Source organism: Spinacia oleracea, chromosome 4 (assembly GCF_020520425.1).
Source record: "Spinacia oleracea cultivar Varoflay chromosome 4, BTI_SOV_V1, whole genome shotgun sequence".
Lineage (NCBI taxonomy): Eukaryota > Viridiplantae > Streptophyta > Magnoliopsida > Caryophyllales > Amaranthaceae > Spinacia > Spinacia oleracea.
This window is the reverse complement of record NC_079490.1, coordinates 185,397,137-185,423,319: the sequence shown is the minus strand read 5'-3', so window position 1 is coordinate 185,423,319 and position 26,183 is coordinate 185,397,137. Positions and strand designations below refer to the sequence as shown.

Sequence of the window (26,183 nt, the reverse complement as noted above, 5' to 3'; positions counted from 1 at the left end):
CATTAAACATCAGACATATTAATAAGAAAACTGACCGGATTCGACGAATTATGATACCGGAGTATGATGAAATTCTAATTCCATAGCTCAAGCAGATGGAATAATGATCAATCTAAAATTGAAAAAATCAGAAAACACAACAATGTTCAACATATGGAGTCGAATCAAATTATAACACGATCGAATGTCGAACAATTCAATTTGCACAAATATGAATTTCAAACAATAGAATTTCACAAAACATGATAGAATTCGAATATAAACACAAATTAAGAACGAAATTGAATCTAAACACAAATAATCGCTCCAAAAAATAATTAAATTCAACAAAATCTGCCCAAAATCACATGAATAATCACATAATCATGAAAATAAAGTTTGATATCTTACCTTTAATGGCGGAAATCAGGAAGTTCGATGAATATATTCGAGATTGTGGATAGAAATCGCAGCAATTAAATCGAGATTCAAGAGAAATTCGAGCTTGATTGAAGCTTTCTAATGGTTGCACATTGAAGAGAGAGAAAATAGAGGGGAAAACAAAGGTTTGGCAATTTTAGGGAGAGAAGCAGTTAGGCGTGAAAGGAAGAAGATGGTTGAGTTATTGTTCAACAAATTTACGAAAATGTCATTAGTAATCCCTTGATTTTCAGCTGTTAGATTAGAATGATCCAAAGGCCAAGATTTATTCTCACATAGAAGGAGTGTTCTCACATGAGCCCTCCTATATATATATATATATATATATATATATATATATATATATATATATATATATATATATATATATATATATATATATATATATATATATATATATTTGACATAGGCTTAATTTTACATAAATTAAAAAGTTTACACACTAAACAAAGTATTAGGGTCTTTATAGACCATTACACATACTACAAAACAAACTAAATGCATAGGCACTTCTCCGTTGGACCCTCGATTGTTGACTTGGCTTTGTTTACAACGCCAGACCACACATAGCGTGCCAAAGCCTTTTTTAGTGAGTTCCTTGAAGACTGATTTGATGGGGAGGTAAACTATTGAAGGCGACCTTAAGAACCTGTAAAACTTGACATACAAGGAAAGAAGTAGAAGAGTAGTAACACGAGCCGGTTGCAAAGAGCCTGAGATTTGCTCACAAGCTATAAGAATCACCAAAAGTGACTCGGAAAGCATGCTATGAACCCCCGTAGAACGGGGAGCAGCGTTGAAATAAAAGTTTTTGAAAGCGATAAACAAAGTCATCGCTAACCTAAATTGAGAATTAACATTAGTTAATCTCAACAGCGAACAGACAGTCATGACCCATGAATACCAAAACCCCCTCCCACACATACCTTCTTCCCTCAACTTACATCCCAACCCCTCTCCTCCACATAATGACTTCCAATCTGTGAAAGAGGAAACAACATCTATTATCACTGCCTCCAACAACCTATTAACTAATCCCAACTTTTCTCCATCAATCTTCCAACAAAGGCTATCCCACATAGGACACCTTAATACAACCCACACAACCAAAAACATGTGTTTAACAACAAATGCAACAACCTCATATAGGAACACATCCAACGAAAATAAAGAGAACCAACACACTACAACCCACCAAAACCAACAAGAACTAAAGATAAACAAACTCAAAAACGAATCAACCCTGTCGAAAAACAAGCAACACATGGAGAAAGCCACGCACATCCCTAAACCAATTAGGGACAACTAGGATTTCAAGAAAAACGACTACAACTAATACCAATACAACCTAAATCTTTACCTTTACCGTCAAGATCGGGTTACTCCGACACCACAAGACGGCGGCGACAAGGTTAAATCCGGTAAAGTAGTCAATCCAAAATCAGATCAAATAAGCCTCTAAACTAGCAAAATCCTAACCCAAACAAGAAACCCTAACCCTAAACTTTTACCTTTACGGGCGAGATTATCGTCAGCGGCGCTTGGGTTAGCTTTGGAGATAGGACACCGAGGTTGTGAACTTTGATCTGATTAATAATTCCTTATTTGAACACAGCAACTCCACACTTGAACACGACAGAGATGACTAATTCTGAACAAGAAATCCGGCGAGATCGACGAACTAAGAGGATGGGGAAACCGCGAGACGGTGGCGGCTTGGTTCCTCTTTCACTTCTCGGCCGAAAAACTACATGATCTACAAAGATTAACTCACTAGGAACGGTGAAGCGCTAAATTAGCAGGCTCGCCGGCGACCTGAGCGAGCAGAGGTGTGTTAGGTTATGATACATATGATATTACATAAATCATGCGGAAACAACCATTAACCCAGGATTACATATTATTTACACATAATCATATAGCATAATTTAGATGCATACTCTTTGTTGCGTGCCCTCCCTAGCTGCGCCCGAACCGAACAAGAACAAGTCTTTAGGACTCCAAGTGTCGTCCCTCCGTAGATAGTCCACAGCACGTCCGGATCCGCCTTAAGATTGACCAACTAGAATCGCCCTTAAGGTACTATTATTTTCGGCACTTTATAGGCAAATGTGTGACTGAATTTTTCTCTCAAAAACTCACTTTGAATACTTTGAAACTTGTGTTATAAATTGTGAGCCCTAGCCTCATATTTATAGCGGTATGGAAAGGGAATCGAAATCCTATTCAGATACAAATTAATTAAACCTAGAATCCTACAAGAACTCTAATTTAATTAATTTTATCAAATAGAATTAGGAATTTAATCATTAACCGAACTCTGCACGTTTTAGGAAACGTGCACGAACACAAACACTTACACACACACGCACGGCAGCCACGATGGGCCCCATGCGTGCGCGCGAGCAGCAGCCCACTCAGCGCCCGCGCGCGCTATGCGCTGCGCGTGCTGTGCGCGCTGTGCGCGCTGCGCGCTGCGCGCAGCCTGCTGGGCCTGGCCTTGCGCTGGGCCTGACGTGGCTGTTTGTGCGGCGCGCTTGGCTTGCTGGGCGATGGCCTGGCTTCGTGCTGGGCCTCGTCCGGCAGGCCTCGTCCGATGCTTATTCGTACGATACGCTTCCGATTAAATTTCCGATTCCGGAATTCATTTCCGATACGAACAATATTTAATATTTCCGATTCCGGAATTAATTTCCGTTTCGAACAAATATTTAATATTTCCGTTTCCGGAATTATTTTCCGATTCCGGTAATATTTCCGATTCTGACAATATTTCCGTTTCCGGCAATATTTCCGATTCTGGCAATATTTCCATTTCCGATAATATTTTCCGATACGTACCATGTTTCCGTTTCCGGCAACATCTACGACTTGGATAATATTTATATTTCCGATACGATCCATATTTCCGTTTCCGGTAATATCATCGTTTCTGGAGTATTCATTTCTTGCCTGTGACGATCTCAGCTCCCACTGAAACCAAGATCCGTCGATTCCGAATATCCATAGATAGAGTATTTAATGCCATTAAATACTTGATCCGTTTACGTACTATTTGTGTGACCCTACGGGTTCAGTCAAGAGTAAGCTGTGGATTAATATCATTAATTCCACTTGAACTGAAGCGGCCTCTAGCTAGGCATTCAGCTCACTTGATCTCACTGAATTATTAACTTGTTAATTAATACTGAACCGCATTTATTAGACTTATCATAGAATGCATACTTGGACCAAGGGCATTATTTCCTTCAGTCTCCCACTTGTCCTTAGGGACAAGTGTGCATTTCCTAATTCCTTTGTCGCTCGATGCTTGCTCTTGAACATAAGGTAAGAGTTGTCATCCTTATTATGTCCAGAGGTGTTCCTCGGTTTCAGAGTTCAACTGATCAAATAAACAGATAATCATAGCCTATGATTCATCCGAGCACGGCCATGCATTTCACAGTTTCTAGCTCTCCGAGTGGCCTTGTACAACTTTTAAGCATCTCATCCCGATTTATGGGAGGACAATCCCAATCTTGCGATCTTGAGATTAGACTTCGTTTGATAGGTGATTACCTGAGCGTTGCCTTTATAGCCTCCTTTTACGGTGCGACGGTTGGTCAACGTCAAAGCAACCAGTTCTCAAACAAGTAATCTTCAAATCACTCAGGTATTGAGGATTTAGTGTCTAATAATTTAATGAAATTTACTTATGACAGACTTTCATCTCTTACAGTAAAGTTTCATAGGTCTCGTCCGATACTAGTCTTCCCAAAGTAAGTATCTATGCAAATGATTATGACATTGCCATGTCCACATAGTTCAAGAAACAGAACTACTAGTCATCTTGCATTCTAATCGTCTAACGTTTTCTATGCGTCCAATTTTATAGAAAACTCCGAATAGGGACCATTTTCAACCTTTGACTTTCAAGTTCACTTGATAGACATTTCTTAGTCACAGGACTGGTCCTGACAGTCTATCTTGAATATATCGTCAAATTTGAAGGGACTCATCATTTAATACTAAACCAAGATTAAATGGAATATGAAAATACATTTCATATATGATAAATGTTCAACCCCAATGTTTTATAACCATGGGCCTCAAACCCATCTTCTAAAATAATTCATGGAATTCAAAGCTATGCTTGATTTCCAGTGCTACAACGTGAGTGTTGCTTCTCACTTGTTGCATAGGTTTAGTTATCATGCTTTGCCAATCTTAATATCCTTTTCATCGAATGTTCTTCGAGATATGATGATAAGATATTTTCGAGTTTGTTTATTATGTGATCTAGTCTTTCTTACTTCGATGGTGGTTTAACTCATTTTGCAATGAAGAACCATCAAGTTAGCAGACGTTTTTCTTGCTTCAAGAGTGGTTCTACGCATTTTTCAATGAAGAACCATCAAGCCAGCAGACAGGTGATCTACCCAAGTTCAGTGAAGAACTTTAAACAACCCTGTTTTATTGCTTCTTAGGCAATAATTACTTTTACTTCAACTGTATAGGTTGCTAGTGATGCTTTGTTTGGATTTACCTATCCAGGCAGTTCATAGATATGTGGAAGACTTTCCAGCTATATCTTAGAACATATTTAATTTCCCACGCAACAACTCATGGTCTTCAATCCATGTTGCCATTTCAAAATACGATGCTCTTTAGCTCGTCCTTGTCAATGGTTAACTCCAAAGGGTCTTGCTTGATCCTTTGCCAGTGTTTATGCGTGTAGCATCAATATTTAGCATATCTTTATTTCCTTGAATCAAGAACTATTCTTATGTACCTTTTCAAGTACCATAAGTATTCTTGATCTCAATCTAGTTGATCTTTACTTAGATCAATAGAGATTGGTATATGTTCGTCATGGCTAAAGTCATACGATACGTTTTTGGCGATCCTCATATTATATCATACATGATAAATTCTTTTGCAGAATAATTCCCAATTGAATTCTATTCATGTAACTTTAGCTTATCTAGTTTCAGTAGATACTAAATTCAGCTAAATTCTTTGACATATAATATAGGTTAAGAATCTTATTTAGATCCTTTGATGTTTAACTTAGTAAATGCTTATACATAGTTCAAACATCCTTTACTTAGATTTATTCACATGGGTCGAATATCTCCAATGGAGACTTTCGTGTTTGATTTAGTAAATGCCATTACTTAATCTAAGACATTAATATAAGATCTTTGTAAATAGATCTTAATACCCAGTATGTACTAAGTTTTGCCATGGTCCATCATTGATGAATAATCTCAAATCTAAGTCATTAGCATTTGAATGTTATTTTACAATAGAGAGATATGTGTGTGATACACATAGGACCAATTAAGTTTTTATGTACTCCCACTAAACTTCTTATATATCTATAAGAATCATGTATATTTTATGAAACTAAAATACTTATTAGCTTCATTAAAATATAATTCCAATCCCCAATTGCTTGCTTAAATCTGTACTTAGATTTTATAAGCTAGCTTTCTCTTTCAAGCATTTATTTGGATCCACAAATCCTATGACATACCATGTACATAGTTTATTCCAACATTTGATTGAGGAATACGTTTTGTCATTCAATTGCTATATGTACCAATATGCAATCATTGCTTGAATTATAGACTTGAGCATTACGATTATGCATGAGGTTTCAACACAATTCATACCATGAATTTGCTTGTAACCTTTAGCAACTAATCACGCTTTGTGTGTGAACACAATTTTATGTTTGATGGTTTTTATCCTTAAAACAAACTTGCAACCAATAGGTGTGAACCTATTCTTGCAAATCAACAAAATTTCAATTTTGTCATCAAAACATTGAGTATGTTTTATGGCCTTTAACCATTTAAAACATTTGAGTCTATATATGGCCTCTAACCATTTTAGGGAATTTGGGTTTCGTCATAGCTTTCTTACAAGTCACAAACTCATTAATCTACATGATAATAGTTTGACTGCAAGTTGTAGGTTTCTTCACTATTTAATAGAAGAATCTCATAGTTTCATTGACCTGATCTCTATGTTTCTTCACTATCTAATAGAAGAATCTCATAGTTTCAGTGACTTGAACTCTATGCCTACTAGGGTATAGAACATCAAACAATAGAATATCAATAGCCACTTGAAAGTCCTTTGAATATTCTGTTCTCCTTGAAGCACTTGTAAAGTCTTCTAAGAGATGTCTATTCTTTAAAGCCACTTCTAAAGTCTTTAAAGAATAAGTTCGGATTTTCTGAAGCACTTCGAAAAGCCTCCGGAATGTCCGTTTATGTTTGTTGTTCGCCTCGAAGACTTTCGAGGTCTATTTTCTCCCACTTGTCATTTTGGAAACGAATCTCCAAAAGGACATTATTTCGAGCAAACAAACATTATGTTCTCAAAAATTCGTGGTAGAAACAATACCCTTGTGTCTCATTTGAATAAATCACAATGAAACATATATCTATACTTGGGCCTTAGTTTGCCGAATAACAAACACTAAGCTCCCACTGAGTTTTGCAACTCTCTAGATATTTTATGAAAAGTTATTCTGAAATTACTTTTCAATAGCTTTGACGAATTTGGTTTAGTTTGGTGGTAGTTGAGCATTTTGTTTTAGAAATTATAGGAAAAGTCTTTATGATCCATCATTGATCGAATCAAGTACTAATTGACTTTGATTATGCCATATCTTATGGACCTAGATTGTGAAATTACAACACACAATCATTGATGATCATATTTGGTCTCAAGTAATCATCAACATGATCTAACCTAGATCTTTATGATTTCTTGCCAAGTGGATTTTATACTTCTGAATCTTTGAACTAGCCAAACAGATTCAACTTATATCACATTTGAGTAAATAAACCTATATTCACTCAAATCCATGTGAAATAATAAAGTCATAAAATCTTTCTTTTGCTTTGAACTCTATTGTCTAGGCGTTCTAACAATAGTTCATATCTTTTGTTACTTTCAACAAGTAAGACTAGTTGTCTTAAAATGATCTAGAAATCAATCAACTTTCAAAAGTCCATCAAAATAGAGCTTATGAATGTTAACTTGTTGATATGGTCTAAGCAACAATGCCAAAGATTAGTGGAACTCAAATCAAGGGGTTGATTTGAACCTAGTAAAGTTCTTTAAAGAGTTGTTTGTTTTAATCAAGCATATTGACTCAACCTGTAATTGACCATTTCATTCAAATAAACAAACAAACATTGTCTTTGTTTTTCTTGAATGTGAGTCTTTCTGTGTTTGAAGCAGAAATTTAGGTATGCTGATTATGGAACAAAATAGCCATTAAGTTCCAGCCTTTGAAAGGACTTAAAACAAACTTAGATGACCCTACAATTAATGTAGCAATGCCATGCTTCATTTCCCACTTGTAGGTCATTAGTGTATCCTAGCTTCCATTGTTTGAGTTATTACCGAAGTAAGAACCTCAAGCGGTATATGATACCAAGGAAGTTTGATTGCTAGGTCACTTCTCTTTAAACATAAATTTATAGGTAGAAACGGAATCGTAAATTCCTTTCATTTGTTCCTTGTTTTCCTATTTCTTGTACCCTTTCTTATAGTCTTAAGAATTGAATTCTTTAGTGTTGACTTTTATACTTTGTTAGACATGTCCAATGTCACCAACAAGGTTCTTTACCATTTTAATTTATGTTGAATATTTTGTTTCAACTAGATGATCTTACCAGAAGCTTCTAAAGTTCTCTAAGCATCGATCTATTCGAATGTCTAGGGACTAGACTCATTCGAGAATTAAATGGACAAAGATATTAGGTTGTTAACCATTGGTAAAGCTGAGCGTATTAAACTCAATGCTTTATGATCTCAAAACTACATTGTATTTTGAATTCACAAGCACCAATTGGTTTGCCATTCGATTTTGATATTCGAAAACAACCATAAAAGTCGCTATAAGAAACGTACATTTTAAATTGCTCACTTTCTCTCTTTTCCGTGAATCGTTCTTGGATTCACTACCAATCGAGGAAATTTACTGTTACCTTTCTAAAAGGATTTATTGCAGTGCAAGATATTTAATTATAAACAATAATTAAAACATACATTGAAGCATGCAAAGTCTAAACATTTATCATGAATAATAACTTGAAAATCAAAGCAATCATGCAATTTCAACAAGTTATTAGCATTTTATTCGAATTTATTGTTCCGGCAGGTGTGAATAAAATGATTCCAAGATCCTAAAATCATTGAAGAACTAAGCACAGTTTGTCGACTTAATCCTAAAACATCTTAGGTAAGCAAAAGCCTTTTGCTAATAGTCTAGAAACTATTCTTGGTTGATAGGTACGTCTAAGAACTTATTAGGTAAACCTATCGATTTTGCCACGACATAAAAGGACTCCTTACTTATATCGTTGAGTTTCACCAAAACTAACATGTACTCACAATTATTTGTGTACCTTGCCCCTTTAGGACCAATAAGTAACACCTCGCTGAGCGAAAACTATTACTAGATTGATGTAAAGGATATCCAAGCAAGTGTATATTTTGGCATGGCACCTTATAACTCAATTTTTAAGTTTGGAACTTAAGGCTCTTACTATGTTGGTTAGATTTTAAGTGAACTAAAATCCTTAATCATGCAACATAATCAAGCTTTTGATCTCATGCATTTTAAGACATATTTAAAACAATAAATAACTTAAAGCATGCATAAGATAAATGTGATCTAGTATGGCCCGACTTCATCTTGAAGCTTTGACTTCAAAGTCCGTCTTGAAAATCTCCGTGGGAGGCACCATTTTCTTCAAATAGGATAAGCTATAACTAATTACAACTATTTGATGGTACGCAGACCATATTTGAATTTGAAAAATAACTTTGGTACTTTAGACCAATTACATTCAAATTAATGGTACGCATACCATATTTTCTATCCTATTTGGGCCATACTAGTCACTTCATAACCTGCAAAACAGTACATATACAATATATACCATTCACCCATTCATTATCATGAATGGCCCACATAGCTGGTTAGTAAAACACATTATGCATCACGTAAACATTTGCAGCAATTAATCAAGGGCACCAATAATCTACCAATTATTCAGTCCTTATTAATTCTAATCAAGTTGTTTTAACCTTAAGGATTTGTAGACCTAATCAAGAGTTTATGACTAAAAAGCGCTCCCACTTAAACCAATAAATTCATATGCTTTACCAATTTTAAACATAAAAATGTATTTCTAGTCTAACCGGAAACATACAAATTTAATTAAAATTTAAAGCTCATATAAATTTATAATTGAATCCAAAAAGTTTAATTTAATTTCAGTCGCATTTAAATTAATTCATGATTTTAATTTTAGTAAAATAATTAGAATAAATAACATTTATTATAATTATAATATTCAAAATTAAAATCCAAGAAAATAATTTAAATTATTAATTTTAAAATTAATTAAAATTACGTGAACTGGAATTTTCAAATTAAACATTCAAAACGATCTTTAATCGTAACGCAAACACCCTACGCGTTGCACGCCCATGGGCCGCACGCACACAGCCATTGCTGGCCATGTGCGCGCAGCCCATGCGCTCGTCGCATAGCTGCTGCATTCCCATCGCAAGCCTCCGCACGCATTGGTGCTCGCTGCGCGCGCCAGCGCTCATCGCACGCGAGCTATCGCTCGCAGTGCGCGCGCGACATCGCTCGCTGGGCGCGCGAGCCATCGCTCGCTGGGCGCGCGAGCCATCGCTCGCTGGGCGCGCGACATCGCTCGCTGGGCGCGCGAGCCATCGCTCGCTGTGCGCGCGAGCAATGCTGGGCGCAGCGCTCGTGGCACGCGAGCTTGCGCTCGCTGCGCGCGAGGCTGCGCGCTCTTGTGCGAGGCAGCGCGCGTTGTGGCGCAGCTCGCTTGCTGCCCACACGCGACTGCCTTGGCTCGCCCTTCGCCCATGCCCATTCGTCCATTGCTCGTGGCACACGACACAAGGCAGGGCTGCTGCCTTGTGCTCGTGCACTACGCCCTTGCTCATTGCATTCGTGCCGCACGGGCGACGAGCTCCCTTGCTCGTCGTCGCATGCCCGCATTATACAACACCCCTTAAGGGTAACACGAAGCGTCCATTGCTTCGTGCGTGCAAGTTTTATGAACGAATCGCATAAAAATTTAAAATTTATATTTAAAATTAATGACAAATTAATAAATAATATTAATTTCATAATTTTAGGGCGAAAAAATCGAAAATTTATTATCCAATTGATTTCCGATTGTTATGGATTCAAGTCTAGGTCATAAAAATTTAAAATTTATCATAAATTTACAATTTTTATGGTGGTTTTTAATCATAGGTTTCTAATTAAATTACAATTAATTATGAAAATCAAATTAATTCTAAATTATTCTAATTTTCAACAAATTAATCATAATTACAAATTAGATTGCATAATTAACAAGACTAGGCATTCAAACTTGTTAAACATATGCAGTAGGTCAATCAAAAATTCAAGATTTATCAACAAGAATCGCAAATATTTAATTTAACATCTTAAATTTACGAAATTTTGCATTCGAAAAACTAAAACCTTCGAAAAGTCATAGTTAGGCTTCGAATTTGAGAATTCTGGGTTCGGCAGAAAAATACTATTTTTGTCAAAATTTTAGAATGCCTTTTACATGCGGAATTGACACAAAAATCACTCAATTCGGATGAGTAACGAAGAAACTGCCGAAAAACTGCGTACGTATAATTAAATAAACGCAATTTGCAATTAATTAACAATTACGAAAATTAATCACCCCTTTTAATTCTTGCAAATTTGTAATATTTAACCATGTTCATGCAATTTAGATTATGAAAATAATAAGGGGCTCGTGATACCACTGTTAGGTTATGATACATATGATATTACATAAATCATGCGGAAACAACCATTAACCCAGGATTACATATTATTTACACATAATCATATAGCATAATTTAGATGCATACTCTTTGTTGCGTGCCCTCCCTAGCTGCGCCCGAACCGAACAAGAACAAGTCTTTAGGACTCCAAGTGTCGTCCCTCCGTAGATAGTCCACAGCACGTCCGGATCCGCCTTAAGATTGACCAACTAGAATCGCCCTTAAGGTACTATTATTTTCGGCACTTTATAGGCAAATGTGTGACTGAATTTTTCTCTCAAAAACTCACTTTGAATACTTTGAAACTTGTGTTATAAATTGTGAGCCCTAGCCTCATATTTATAGCGGTATGGAAAGGGAATCGAAATCCTATTCAGATACAAATTAATTAAACCTAGAATCCTACAAGAACTCTAATTTAATTAATTTTATCAAATAGAATTAGGAATTTAATCATTAACCGAACTCTGCACGTTTTAGGAAACGTGCACGAACACAAACACTTACACACACACGCACGGCAGCCACGATGGGCCCCATGCGTGCGCGCGAGCAGCAGCCCACTCAGCGCCCGCGCGCGCTGCGCGCTGCGCGTGCTGTGCGCGCTGTGCGCTGCGCGTGCTGTGCGCGCTGTGCGCGCTGCGCGCTGCGCGCAGCCTGCTGGGCCTGGCCTTGCGCTGGGCCTGGCGTGGCTGTTTGTGCGGCGCGCTTGGCTTGCTGGGCGATGGCCTGGCTTCGTGCTGGGCCTCGTCCGGCAGGCCTCGTCCGATGCTTATTCGTACGATACGCTTCCGATTAAATTTCCGATTCCGGAATTCATTTCCGATACGAACAATATTTAATATTTCCGATTCCGGAATTAATTTCCGTTTCGAACAAATATTTAATATTTCCGTTTCCGGAATTATTTTCCGATTCCGGTAATATTTCCGATTCTGACAATATTTCCGTTTCCGGCAATATTTCCGATTCTGGCAATATTTCCATTTCCGATAATATTTTCCGATACGTACCATGTTTCCGTTTCCGGCAACATCTACGACTTGGATAATATTTATATTTCCGATACGATCCATATTTCCGTTTCCGGTAATATCATCGTTTCCGGAGTATTCATTTCTTGCCTGTGACGATCTCAGCTCCCACTGAAACCAAGATCCGTCGATTCCGAATATCCATAGATAGAGTATTTAATGCCATTAAATACTTGATCCGTTTACGTACTATTTGTGTGACCCTACGGGTTCAGTCAAGAGTAAGCTGTGGATTAATATCATTAATTCCACTTGAACTGAAGCGGCCTCTAGCTAGGCATTCAGCTCACTTGATCTCACTGAATTATTAACTTGTTAATTAATACTGAACCGCATTTATTAGACTTATCATAGAATGCATACTTGGACCAAGGGCATTATTTCCTTCAAGGTGCTCCGGCCACCAACGAGCCTGCTAAGGGCGGTGGCGGCGGCTAGGGTTTGAGTTTTTGGGAGAAGGGGTTTTTAGAGAGAGAGTAATTTTTGGGAGAAGGGGTTTTTTTGTGAGACCTTTATATTCTTATGACAGGCTTAATTATTAAATTTATATAGCTACTTAATTGTATGGATAGATCATAGATATTACTGAGTTGAATAGTTCTAAATTTAATGACATACATGGATACGACATTGGAAAATTGGCAACTTTTGTGTAAGACCGCCTTACCGAAAAGACCACTTTGATTGTTTAACTAATTGGTTCAATTGGTTAACTAATTAGTTCTAGTGCTTAACTAATTAGTTTCATTGCTCAACTAATTGGTTTTAATGCTTAACTAATTAGTTCTAATGCTTAATTAACTGATTTCATTGTTTAACTTATATGACACCAAGGTGTTCTTTTGTGTAAGACCGTCTTATATAAAAGTTTGTATTGCAAAATTCGGTGTACTTCTTCGAACCAAAAATAACTCATAGTAGTTGATTTTTAAATGTATGAAGTATTCACTTGGATTTCAATTTTACGCCTAGTTAATTTATTATTAGTAGAAGTCTTTGCAGGCAATTAGGAAATTATACATAATAATATCCCCTTATTGATAAAGGTTAATTAGTAGTTTGATTTGTTAACCTATTGTCGCACGTTTTGTGTAAAAAGTCCCGCAGTGGATCTTGACTTAAAAATCCTGAAAATAAACACAACTCTTTACTCCCTCCTCCCTCCGTCTCTTAATACTCGACTTGTTTTGACCGGACACACTTGCTAATGCACAATTTTGATCATCAATTACTTTAATTACATATTATAAAAACTTAAAAAAATATTAATATTTTGAAAAAATATATTAAGACGAAGCCAACAATATATTATATACTAACATTTATTTTCATATACTAGAAATAAAATAAGGTCAAAGTGTATGTGAATAGTGCAAAAAGTCAAAACAGATCGAGTATTAAGGGACAGAGGAAGTAATTTTCTTCAATATTTGTTCTTGATTCTAACATTTATTACTACTCCCTCTGTTTCTGTTTGTTTACATTTGGCCTTTTGCACATTTATTAACGACTAATTAATGTACATTGAGATTCCTCTATTTTTTTTTATTGAAACAAGAATAATTACGTTTATTTATAATGTTTCACTCCTATCAAAATTTTGATATTAGGAAAATGAAAAAAATAAATAAACTAATGTCCCAATAAAAAAGTGTGAGAGATTAAATAACTCAATGAATTAATTGGTTAAAATAATCATTTGACACAAATTTTGATAGAATATTAAAGAATTTGTGTGGTAATATAAAAGAAAATGAAAGAACATTTTGAGACACTAAAAAAAGAAAACATAAAGAACAAAAAGAAACGGAAGGAGTGCTTTCTAATGACCGGCCATACCCTCCCTCAGTTAATAATTAAACAAAACAGGGACGTACCATACCAAGGTGCATTGTTGCACCCCCTCACTTTTCCCCTGTGCATGTCATGCGAGGACAATATATAAGAAGGGCTACCAATAAACTTAAAATACACGGATTCACCTTAGAATTTTCACACGACACATATGTAATTATAAAATAAAAACTAATATGAATTGAGCACAGAGTATATTATATTAAAAATAACATTTAAACAAATTCTAATTGGAAGTGTAGTGTGCTTCTAATGTTGTAAATAAAATTTCTTAGAGAAAGCAAGAAGGAAATGACATCATATCGTAAATAAAATCTCTTAGAGAAAGCAAGAAGGAAATGACTTATGACATCATTTGATTTTGCCTCAATATTTTATATGGATCTCGATTTGGACGTCGCGAAGAACTTTTCAAATGGTTCCCCTCTATAAAATCCATGCAATCTTGTACAAAGTTCTTCAATAATATATCTCAAAACTGAAAATGAATTTGCTAAAAAACCATGCATTTTTTCCATTCTTCACTCTTATCGTTGCCCTAACCCTTGCCAATATGTGCCATGCACAAAATTCATCACAAGACTATGTTAACTCCCATAATGCTGCTAGGACCGCGGTGGGTGTTGGTAACATACGATGGGATGAACGTGTGGCAGACTATGCCCGGCGATATGCCAACCAAAGAAGAGGTGATTGCGCTATGCGACATTCTGTCGGGCCTTACGGGGAGAATCTCGCTTCAGGGAGTGGTGCATTTATGACCGGCACAGCCGCGGTCAAGTTGTGGGTGGATGAGAAGGTTAATTATAACTATAATTCCAATACTTGTGCTTCAGGTAAGGTGTGTGGACATTATACTCAAGTGGTTTGGCGTAACTCAGTTCGAGTTGGTTGTGCTAGGGTTCGATGTAACAATGGTTGGTTTTTCGTCACTTGTAACTATGACCCACCGGGTAATTGGGCCGGCCAACGACCCTACTAAACTTCCCATTAAACTTGATAAATAAATTGTGTGATTCGGCTTGATCACTAAATAATTTGGTGATAATCACTTAACAAAATACACCCCTATTAATATTTATACTCACTCGGTCTCAATTTACTTGCCTCATGCCGACCAATAAGCTCCCACAAAGTTTGGTCAAAGACAAGAAAATGAGACGGGAGTAATCAAACAAATATTGTACTTTCATTCTCGTGTTTGTTATATTCCTAGCTAAGTAAACTGAATTGTTTTACTAACGAAATTGTTAATGGCCACAAATAGTGCCTCATCCGATCTTGTTGTAAAATAAAATGTAATACAAATCGAGTTCTCGATTTTCATGTACTATATATGAATAAAAATAAATCGATGAAGGTTAATTGTATTAAACAACAATATAAAAGCTCATTGAGGGTGTTTGATGTGCAACTATTGTATGTAGCTTTGCTGAAAGTAAATGTAGTTAGTAATTTCTCGACTGAGTTATCTCTCACTCTCATAGATATTACTGAGTTGAGTAGTTCTAAATGACATACATGGATACGACATTAATTGCAAAATTCGGTGTAATTCTTCGAATCAAAAATTACTCATAGTTGATTTTTAAATGTATGAAGTATTCAGTTGGATTTCAATTTTACGTATAGTTAACCTATTATTAGTAGAAGTCATTACAAGTAATTAGGAAATTATACATAATAATAATATCCCCTTATTGATAAACGTTAATTATACATAAGAATCGGAATATTCCATGACCCAATACAAGTATTGTATGAAGTTTGAAGTGAACTACAGCTTCACCATGAAGGAACTTTTACAACTGCATCCGCCTACAGCGCTTGGATTTTCAATGACCTGCTTGTTTAACAGATTCGGACCCATTTAGCTACCGATTCATACATCTTGCCAAAAAAAACAAAAACAAAAAAGCAGCAGCAAAAATGGGAAGTCACGCTATATTCTAAAAATGGTTGTGGGCCGGGCCGGGCCGGCACAAGCCATGCACACCCTGCACTGTGCCGGGCCGGGCCAGACTGATATGTTCAAAACCCGGCCCATGCGCATGGCGGCCATGTTGGGCCGGGTTGAAAAGTTTGAAACCCGGACCACACCCACGGGCTGTTGTGTTGGGCCAGGCCGTCATGCATAAGCCTAATTTTACTAAATTTGTCGGGTCAAGTCATGCCTTGCCGTGCCTTTTCCAAAAAAATAGACTCAGACTCGGCCCACGACTTCGTGCTCGTACCGGCCCGTGCTTTTTTCATGTCGGGTCGGGCTTTAGAAGGAAGTAAATTTCTCTCAATACTTGATAAATTCTGTGGGCATTGGATATCAAATTAACTGACTGGTATTGCCAATCAACCTATCACTCTTCCATTGTTCAACAAATTTTAAGTGTGGTAAAACTTCATGATCACATGACGACGACGACAACAACAACAACAACAACAACAACAACAACAACAACAACAACAACAACAACAACAACAACAACAACAACAACAACAACAACAACAACAACAACAACAAAGCGTTAGTCTCAAAATGATTTGGGGTCCGGCTAACATGAATCGTCGTAGGAGATCGTCATTGTCACCAATCAAACCAGAAAGGAGCAAGACATAATAAGGAAAACAAGGAAGAGAAAGTGGAATTAATGAAAGTAAAATAAGAGAAAAATGTATATATATATATATATATATATATATATATATATATATATATATATATATATATATATATATATATATATTGTAAGAGCTAAAGGTGAATCATATGACAGAATAGACAAAAGGTGAATCATACATTAATAACATAAAACCTACAAAATTTCTGTTAAAACACTGGCATGCTGCCTTTTCGAAGTTTATGTCTCGTTTTTGTTATTGTAGTAGATGTAATGTTATTTAAAGACCTTAGTGTTGTTTTAGTTTTGTAGGTGTGTAAAACTTTTAAATTATGTATGTTAAGCTTATATAAAAAAAAAACAAAAAACAAAAAACAGACATGTCATCACCTACAGGTTAAAATGAGGGTACTCTGCATGAGACATTAAAAGTGACAAGTCCATATGATTTTTCTTAAAGCTTTTGAAATATTTAATGCAGAAATTTTCATTGAAACCAAGGGTGTAAATGTAACCATTTCAGCAATATACATCAAGGGTTGCAGCCACAGTACAGAAAAGGGGAAATGTTTCTTCCAACATAATACCGGAGTAATAGGCTAACTGCTAAAGTGCCTAAATTGACCATGAATCCAACCGTTGGAAATATTTGAGAGTTCATCCAGTGCAAAGGCATATTGAAACCCAGAACATCCACCAGCTTCCACACTAAGGCGAAGCATCTTATTCCCATTCTCACTAGCTTGCAATTCTTTCATCCTCTGAAATGCATCACTCTTAAGGTCAGTCAAAATCTATAACCTTTTAAAAGCTAGGAGTTGTGTTTTCATGCAATAGTAAAGTACCTGAAAAGCCCTTAACTTCTTTACCATATATCATTTTTGCCTCTTAACTCCTCATATCTATGTAGACGGTTTTTCTCTCCTCACTTCTAGGTTCTTCGTGATTTCCTATCTCCTTCCCGCGGCTTTGCTCTCCATGTTCTTGTATGGTAAGTTCTTCAATCTGTCATTCTTCTCGTTTGTGTTTCTCCTCTCTTCAACATCAACAACTTTCCTAACTATTCTTATTTTTGTTGTTGATTTTTGCAGTCTTCACTTTCCTAGATTCGGATGAGGTGAGTATCATTATTTAGGGTTTAATTCTTTTTTTTTTTTGGAAAAAAATTGAATTTGCAGCAGCTATTTAGTATTTACCTCCGTTTGTTGATTGTATTTATTCATTTTCCGTGGATTTTTTGTCATTTTATCAAATGTTTTTGTCTTCTACCTTGATTTCTGTGGTAAGTTTGTGTTTTTCTTTATTGTGAAATTGAATGATTGAATTTTTAGGAGAAAATTCGTTTTGATTTCTTCTTGGGTTTAGTTTGTTGAGTTTACATTTTTGCTTTAACCTAGGCTATGACTCTTTCAATTTATCATTATATATAGTTGTACTGGCTCACTCCTTTCTTTTTGTAATATTCAGTTTGCAACAATGGAGATATACAACTCCCAGTCGATTCCTCTACAACATTAACTCAACGGGGCTTTATGTGTTAATTTCCCATCTTGATTTGTATGGGTATTCTATATAATCCCGATTGATTAATTTTATTCGAGTTTTATTTGTATAAGCTTTTGAAATAGAGTTAGATTTTAATCCTGAGGTATTGGGTAGCAATAATAAATGAAAATGGTTGAAGATCAGTTTGGGTTTTAGGTGCTATTTTCATAATCATGTGAGTAGATAGTATTCAAATTTGTTTGATTTTGATGGCTGATCTCTCAACTACTCAACTGCATTGTTTAATTTGATGTGATTGATTATTTGTTATTACAAACTTAGTGACTTTCCAGTTTTTTTATTAGAAATGTATTTTACACACCTAAGAGAGATTTGGAATTTGTTTCAATTGGATCCATCAATCGGTTTCTTCTATGATCTGGTTTCATTTGAATGATATTCAAAATCATAGGCTAGATTGTGTTGGTTATTCAAACCTCTAGTTTTTAGTTGTTATATAGGATAATTATTTATTCTATGGTGTGGAACTTTAGTCATGAGTTAGATGTTGTAACTTGATGCTTCTTGTTGTTGCTATATTGAAATGTTGTTGGCTACTCTTTATTCTAGCAGTTCTAGGTACGGGTGGATGAACATCTAACATGTTTCTTTTATATAGGCATATTTGCTTGCTACAACATTTTTTTCAACCATGAATCACCAAGAAGGGGAGAGACCTTTTTGACTCAGAAGATCACTCGTGTTGTTAGCAGGATCAAGATCGGGCCTCAGATCAAGCTTTTCTTGGTAATTTGCAAGCATCAAGGGATTGGGTATTCACGGGAGACTACGTTGAAGCAATGTGGTTGATGCTTCAACAGGAAAATCCTGATGACTATGTGGTTGCCACTGAGGAGTCCCATAGCGTTGAGGAGTTTCTGGATGAGATTAAGAGCAGGTAATATCCGAAAAGTTCTATGAAGTGGCAAGTGCTCGAGTTTATAAATTTGTACAATTGTACTACATAATAGTTGTTAAATGTAGGATTAGAATAAATATAACGAGGGAGTGTTTGTATTAATGATTTTCATATGAATTTGAAGGGAGTTCAAGGAGAAGAACGAAGTGGATAAGGTGGTGCTCTGAACAACAACCACATAGAGGTATGGCAATGTTGTAGTGGGGTTGATTGGGTTCACAGAGAGCATGATCAAATCGTGCAGGGTCATGTTTTTATTAGCTAAACTGGTTGTATGACCTGTATCTTGTAGTATAGTAACACTATGTATGCATGGTTAACATGGGTTGTGTTTCATATTTTGAAGGGCGAATAATGCTCGTGTCAGTCGGGTAATCCTATCGACGATTGCTTTAGGTGTGACGAGAACTAGGATAAAAACCAGCAGCAGTTGGCAAACTGTTCCATCGGATTTGGTAAGAATTCTATGGGAGGTAAAAAGGGCAAAATCTACGTGTTAGATGATCCGAGTGCGGATGCTGTCAACCCGAAAATCAGCACATTAACGTACGGGGTAAGCCAAGACGAACCGTTGTGGATAGTTTTCGCTACTGATATGGTGATCAAGCTGTAACAGAAGTTGATGACCAGATCTCTCAAGACCATAGATGGAAGAGGAACTGATGTGCACATTGCTGAGGGATCCTGCTTCGTCTATTCCTCTGACATAAGGTGAACAACATAATCATCCATGGCATTCACATACACGACTGTAAACATGGAGGGAACGCGTATGTCAGGAAATCACCAACAATTTGCGGTTGGAGAAGCAAATCAGATGGTGATGGCTTGATTGACGCCATTCGTGGCTCTACCGCGATAACCATATCTAATAACTACATGACAGATCATAATAAGGTCATGCTCTTGGTACATAATGATAATTATAAACAAGACAAGAACATGCAAGGTACAATAACTTTCAATCATTTCGGAGATGACCTTGTTCAAAGGATGTCGAGGTATATATAAAATAATGGAATGAGCTATATTAATATGTATGATTAATTTAAGGTTACTGCAATCTTTATATATTTCTGTTCTTCCTCTATTTACAGATGCAGACATGGATATTTTCATGTCGTGAATAACGACTACACTCAGTGGCGAATGTATGCCATAGGAGGAAGTGCAGGACCAACTATCAACAGTCAAGGTAACAAAGTCCTAGCTCCTGATAGCCGGTCCAACAAAGCGGTGATTCTTCATTCTCTGATTCCCAATTCTACAGAAAACTAATAACTTATACAGATGCAGTTCTAAATTTTACCTGATATTACATGAGTTCATATCCAAAAAACTGAAACTGAACTGACTGTTTTTTTTTAATATAATAATAAGCTTATCAGCAATAGCCTATTTCTTTTTTAGTAGACTCGGTCCGAGATGACTTGAAATAAAAGAAAATATATGAATATGACTAACCAAATGGCTTGTAACAGGTCACTAAACGCGAGAAGGCAGCAGAAAATGAATGGAAGAAATGGAATTGGACATCAGAAGGTGATTTGTTTATGAATGGAGCGCGATTTGTAAACTGGTCGTGTTTGTAAGGTATGGCAATGTGGTAGTGGGGTTGAATGGCTTCACATAGAACCTGATCAGTACTAAACAACAAGGTTTTTGTATTAAGCTATCAAAGTTTGTGTCTTATGCTATCAAGCTATAAAACAACAAGTTTTATGTCTTAAGATATCAAGCATTGCCATTTAGAATATGATTTATTCTAGGTTAAGCTATCAAGCTTTTGCCAATTTTTATTAATTGGATTTGCTGTAGTAGTGGATAAATTTATGGGCTTTCTTTGCATGAGCGCAGTCTAATGGTATTTGTTATCTGTTATATTGGGTTCAAGTTTGAGGGACACTCGCAAGAAATTGCATATTTAACATCATTCATCTGAATGTTGAACCTTAATTTGATGCTTTTCTTCGTAGTTTAAGCCATTGTAGAAGTCGTTCTCTACTTCATGACGCCTACTTCTAGACTTCGGCTGATATGGTCATGCGCTCTACACTCTCTCTATTTTTGGTGTTCTCATAAGGTCAAATGTGCTTATTTCTTCCATCTCGTCAATTTGATATTTATGCCCCCTCAAGCTCAAAAAATATATTTTATAAAGTTTTTAGAATGTAGTATAAGTGAGGGTAAAAGAACTGGTTGAAAGGCAAGATAAGGGCATTATAGGAATCGACTTTTTAATTATGCAATAGATCATATGGCAATAAGCAGAGAGTTATTAGGGGACGGGAACAGAGGGGGGCGGAGGGGAGGGGATGATACATATGACAATTCATAAATCATGCGGAAAAACCATTTAGCCAGGAATACATATTATTTACACATAATCATATAGCATAGTTTAGATGCATACTCTTTGTTGCGTGCCTTCCCTAGCTGCGCCCGAACCGAACAAGAACAAGTCTTTAGGACTCCAAGTGTCGTCCCTCCGTAGATAGTCCACAGCACGTCCGGATCCGCCTTAAGATTGACCAACTAGAATCGCCCTTAAGGTACTATTATTTTCGGCACTTTTAGGCAAATGTGTGACTGAATTTTTCTCTCAAAAACTCACTTTTAATACTTGAAAACTCGTTGTAAATATGTGACCCTAGGCACCTATTTATAGAGTTATGGAAAAGGATTTGGAATCCTATTAGGATACTAATTTATTTAATTATAATCCTACAAGGACTCTAATTAAATAATCATTATCTAATAGTTTTAGGATTTAATCATATTTCGAATCCCGATTGCTTTAGGATTCCCGCACAAGCATTGCACGAGCACCGTACACCCGCGCAAGCCTTGCGGCCCACGCTAGGCGCACAGCGCTCGGCCCACTGTTGCTGTGCTCTCGCGCGCGCGCCCCAGGCCTTGGCTGGGCCTGGCCTTGCGCTGGGCCTGGTCGAGGCTTGGCACGCGATGGTGCGTGTTGGCTCGCTGGGCGATGGCCTGGCTACGTGCTGGGCCTTCGTCTAGCGGACCTCGTCCGATGCTAATTCATACGATACGCTTCCGATTAAATTCCCGATTCCGGAATTCATTTCCGATACGAACAATATTTAATATTTCCGATTCCGGAATCAATTTCCGTTTCGAACAAATATTTAATATTTCCGTTTCCGGAATTATTTTCCGATTCCGATAATATTTCCGATTCTGACAATATTTCCGTTTCTGGTAATATTTCCGATTCCGGCAATATTTCCATTTCCGGTAATATTTTCCGATACGTACCATGTTTCCGTTTCCGGCAACATCTACGACTTGGATAATATTTATATTTCCGATACGATCCATATTTCCGTTTCCGGCAATATCATCGTTTCCGGAGTATTTATTTCTTGCCTGTGACGATCTCAGCTCCCACTGAAACCAAGATCCGTCGATTCCGAATATCCATAGATGGAGTATTTAATGCCATTAAATACTTGATCCGTTTACGTACCATTTGTGTGACCCTACGGGTTCAGTCAAGAGTAAGCTGTGGATTAATATCATTAATTCCACTTGAACTGAAGCGGCCTCTAGCTAGGCATTCAGCTCACTTGATCTCACTGAATTATTAACTTGTTAATTAATACTGAACCGCATTTATTAGACTTAACATTGAATGAATACTTGGACCAAGGGCATTATTTCCTTCATATGATTCATTCCATGTGTAGATGATTTTATATTGAGTAGCTTTATAATTTGTTATGTGTTATATGTGTACACAAGAACAAGTATGTGTTGTCCTATATTTAAATGATGTATAGTGTTCTGTGATTTTTTGACATTTTGACAGTCCTGCAAGCATCCATTTTTAGGATCGCGCCTCCTTCAAAAAAAAATTCTAAAGAAGTATTAGACACTTGTTGATTGTATCTCTTTTTGGTTGAAAATAAACAATTTTGTTAATGAGTGCAGTTGCAACAAGACAGCACAAGATCTGTACAGTATATATACCATATCCAATACATTAAACTTTCGTCTGTCCTCTCCCGCAGGCTCCAGGGGTTGCTGATTCAAATGCCACTAAGTACTCAGTGAAAGTCCTGCCTGTAAGATTCTGTTATAGTCCTTTAGCTCTTAACCTCTTCATTTCGTTGAATTGTGGTGTATACATGATGTTGTTTCTTAAAATATTCAATTGACAAAGAAATTGAGCTTTAACCTGGTTTAGTTATCTTTTTCCATGGGTTTCTACTAATTGACCAAATATTAAGCTTTTCAATGCCCAAAGTTAAATCTTTACATTCTTGTTGCTTGCTACTTAACAACAACACACAAGAATCATATTTCTTAAGCAGTTAAGCCACAAGAATATATTATGTTTAATCAGGTCATGCTGATTAACTGATATCAAATCTGTTTATCTTATACATTTACAGTTCAGTCATGTCCTCAGTAATTATGGATTTAGAGAATTTTTCAAGCGCTGCGGAATTCAAATCTCTAATCAGGAGTAAGCTTAATGAGGTTATAGTTTTGAGATGTCTAGTTCTTGTTGAGCTTCACCAGGAGTGAGCTTAATGAGGTTATAGGCCTTTTCTAAGTTGCTGAATTCACTATATCATAATCACAAGATTAGAGACCCTTGAGATTTTTTCTGAATATTTGACTAATACTTTCTTTGGGGCGGAGAAGCTGAATTTAATTATTGCAAAAGTATGCAACACTGCCTCTGCCACCGGAAACTGAATTTTCTGTCTCTGCGATGTTGTCCAGATGGGCTTTTTCGTGTAGATTACACGCAATTTTAACCTCTACTTGAAGGAAATTTACCTGGTGAATCCTTGTGCTCTAAAAGGTGGTAGTATAATTATTAAGGTTGTTGTATTGGGTGTTAATGTGTTATGGTTTGGTTCCCTTTTTAATACGGAGTATTTTTTTTGGCAATTGCTGGGAATGAATTAGAAAATTATTAATTATGATGTTGAAATTTATGAAGATGACTTTCTTTCACCTTTTTAGCTCTCCTGTCTACCTTTAGCTCGGAAACATCTCTCGTTAGAGTGCTAAAAACCCATTGCTCGCTGGTTCATGAAAAGGAAACATGTAGTAACTGTAATCCCCCGTAATTTTATTATATTTTAATTATATACTTTAACGTATATTTAGTATATTTAAATGTAAATTTACGAATTTTAGAAATGAATATGTAATTGAAATATAATTATGTTATTACATTTTGAATATTTTAAATGATTTACGAAATCAAATGTATTTTTGAATTTTACGTTGAAACGGATTCGAATTTTGAAATCACGTTCTATTGGAATTAGAAAGCAAATCCCGATTACTATTCCTAGCCCAATTGGGCAAAGCCCAAACCAACAAAACCCATATGACCATACTCCTTTTCTAATTCATGTAAAACAAAAAAAAAATAAAACCCTATTCTCTTTCTCCTTCCTCATTCACGTGAAAACCAAAAAAAAAAAAAAGGGGAGAAAGCCCTCACGCAACTCAGCTCTCCTTCCCTCCCGCTGCTCGCCGCCCAGCCGACCACCATCAACGGTAATCCTCCTCCTCCTTCAAGCTCCTTCCTCCTTCCTCCTTCTTCTTTGTAATTCCCTATTTTCGTTCTTGCTCTCATGGCTTGACCCCCTTCGTTTTCGCGCAGCAACCAGTGACTCAAGGCCGACCACCGCACGCGACCGTGCTCAGCCCTGCCGCGAGCCACCGCTGTCCGCCGGCCAGCCCCCCTTAAACTCTTGAATTGGTTACTTTCTTAAATCCTAAGTAACTAATTATCTTAAATTAAAGTTTGTTAATTAGATTATGTTCTTGATATGAAATTCATGATTTTTATGGCTTGAACATGATTTTCAGTTTTGGGTTGCTAATTATAAACGAATTGTTTCAGTTTTGGGTAATTAAATATCGAGTTAGGGTTTATTCATGATGTATTAGTTTGAATTAAGTTTCTTGAATTAAAGTTAGGAGTTTTGTGATTTAAGTTATAAATTTCAGATTTTTGCAAATTATATAATAAAATTATTAATTTTCAGATTATCAAATTACTTTGAAATATTAATTTTGATTGTTTAAATTACGAAATTCAAGGTTTTTATGAGTTTTAATCATGATAGGTTGAGTATGAATTATCGAATTGGTTGTTGTGAGATACTAGGAACGTAGATTGACCTTGGGGAAGCTTTTCAAATGAATTAGTATTGCTGAAAATTTAAAGTACGATGTTTGCAAAAGTTTTCAACGAATTTCAATCACTGGTTCAATAATTATGATGCTAGGAAAGCAAATATTCAAGTTTTGATATCGGGGAAAGTTCTAAATCTAGTTAGGATGTATTTAGAATGCTTTATTACGGTTGTCAATGATTAGAAATTGATTGAGATTACTTGTTGGATTGTTTAGGCGGAGAATTCTCTTTAGGCGACTTTTGAAAGTGTTAAGGTGGCCTATCAGTTTGTTTACACAAGGTACGTACATACCTGTGTGCTTGGAATGTGTGCTAATTGTTGAAACCGTGTTGAATTGTTGATGAACTTGGTTATGTTGAATCGTTGATGAACTTGGTTATGTTACTGTTGTTGACGAACTTAGTCAAGTTGATATCGCATGTTTGATACTGTTGGATGAACATATTAAACCTTTATTGCATTTTGAGGATTATAACATGTTAGTATGGAAGATTGATGCAAACATGTTTGATTGGGAACACTAGATTATTCAGTATATAATTCAGATCAATTAATTGTTGTTCCCTTTTTAGCTTTTCACTACTTTATGAGGGCGGAGGACCTTATTTAGTAAGTTGAAACCTTATACCCATATTCAGGGGTTGATCAGTATTAAAGAAAAAGATTTGAGTTAATTGGAATGAGTCTTGTTTGATGCCTTGTGATCACTTACTCGATTCCAAAATAAAAACAGTTA

The 26,183-nt window shown here is 36.3% G+C and overlaps 2 protein-coding genes, 1 long non-coding RNA gene and 1 pseudogene across 3 annotated transcripts; 3 read left to right on the top strand and 1 right to left on the bottom strand.

The window, feature by feature from the left end:
• The first annotated feature begins 14,653 nt into the window (after nt 1–14,653).
• LOC110804349 (pathogenesis-related protein 1A-like) lies at nt 14,654–15,580 on the top strand. Its single transcript, XM_022009938.2, has one exon. The coding sequence runs from the start codon at nt 14,659–14,661 to the stop codon at nt 15,154–15,156; it is 498 nt and encodes a 165-aa protein (XP_021865630.1). The 5' UTR covers nt 14,654–14,658; the 3' UTR covers nt 15,157–15,580.
• Nucleotides 15,581–15,893: 313 nt separating this feature from the next.
• Nucleotides 15,894–17,661, bottom strand: LOC130472255 (iron-sulfur assembly protein IscA-like 2, mitochondrial). Its single transcript, XM_056842781.1, has 4 exons — nt 17,635–17,661; nt 17,427–17,550; nt 17,166–17,179; nt 15,894–16,017 (listed from the first exon to the last, which is right to left on the bottom strand). The coding sequence occupies exons 1-4, from the start codon at nt 17,659–17,661 to the stop codon at nt 15,952–15,954; spliced, it is 231 nt and encodes a 76-aa protein (XP_056698759.1). The 3' UTR covers nt 15,894–15,951.
• Nucleotides 17,662–17,767: 106 nt separating this feature from the next.
• On the top strand, nt 17,768–23,807 carry LOC110804340 (probable pectate lyase 5; annotated as a pseudogene).
• Nucleotides 23,808–24,410: 603 nt separating this feature from the next.
• LOC130471292 (uncharacterized) lies at nt 24,411–26,092 on the top strand. Its single transcript, XR_008931968.1, has 3 exons — nt 24,411–24,800; nt 24,907–25,005; nt 25,662–26,092. It is a non-coding gene; the product is annotated as an uncharacterized lncRNA (long non-coding RNA).
• The last annotated feature ends 91 nt before the right edge of the window (nt 26,093–26,183 follow it).

Excerpts from the sequence above, each read along its gene's own strand:
- LOC110804349 (XM_022009938.2), top strand. The coding sequence starts at position 14,659 with ATGAATTTGCTAAAAAACCATGCATTTTTTCCATTCTTCACTCTTATC.
- LOC130472255 (XM_056842781.1), bottom strand. The coding sequence starts at position 17,661 with ATGGTAAAGAAGTTAAGGGCTTTTCAG. Across the intron at positions 17,551-17,634 it reads AGAAGTTAAGGGCTTTTCAG|AGGATGAAAGAATTGCAAGC; the intron begins GTACTTTACTAT and ends GATGCATTTCAG.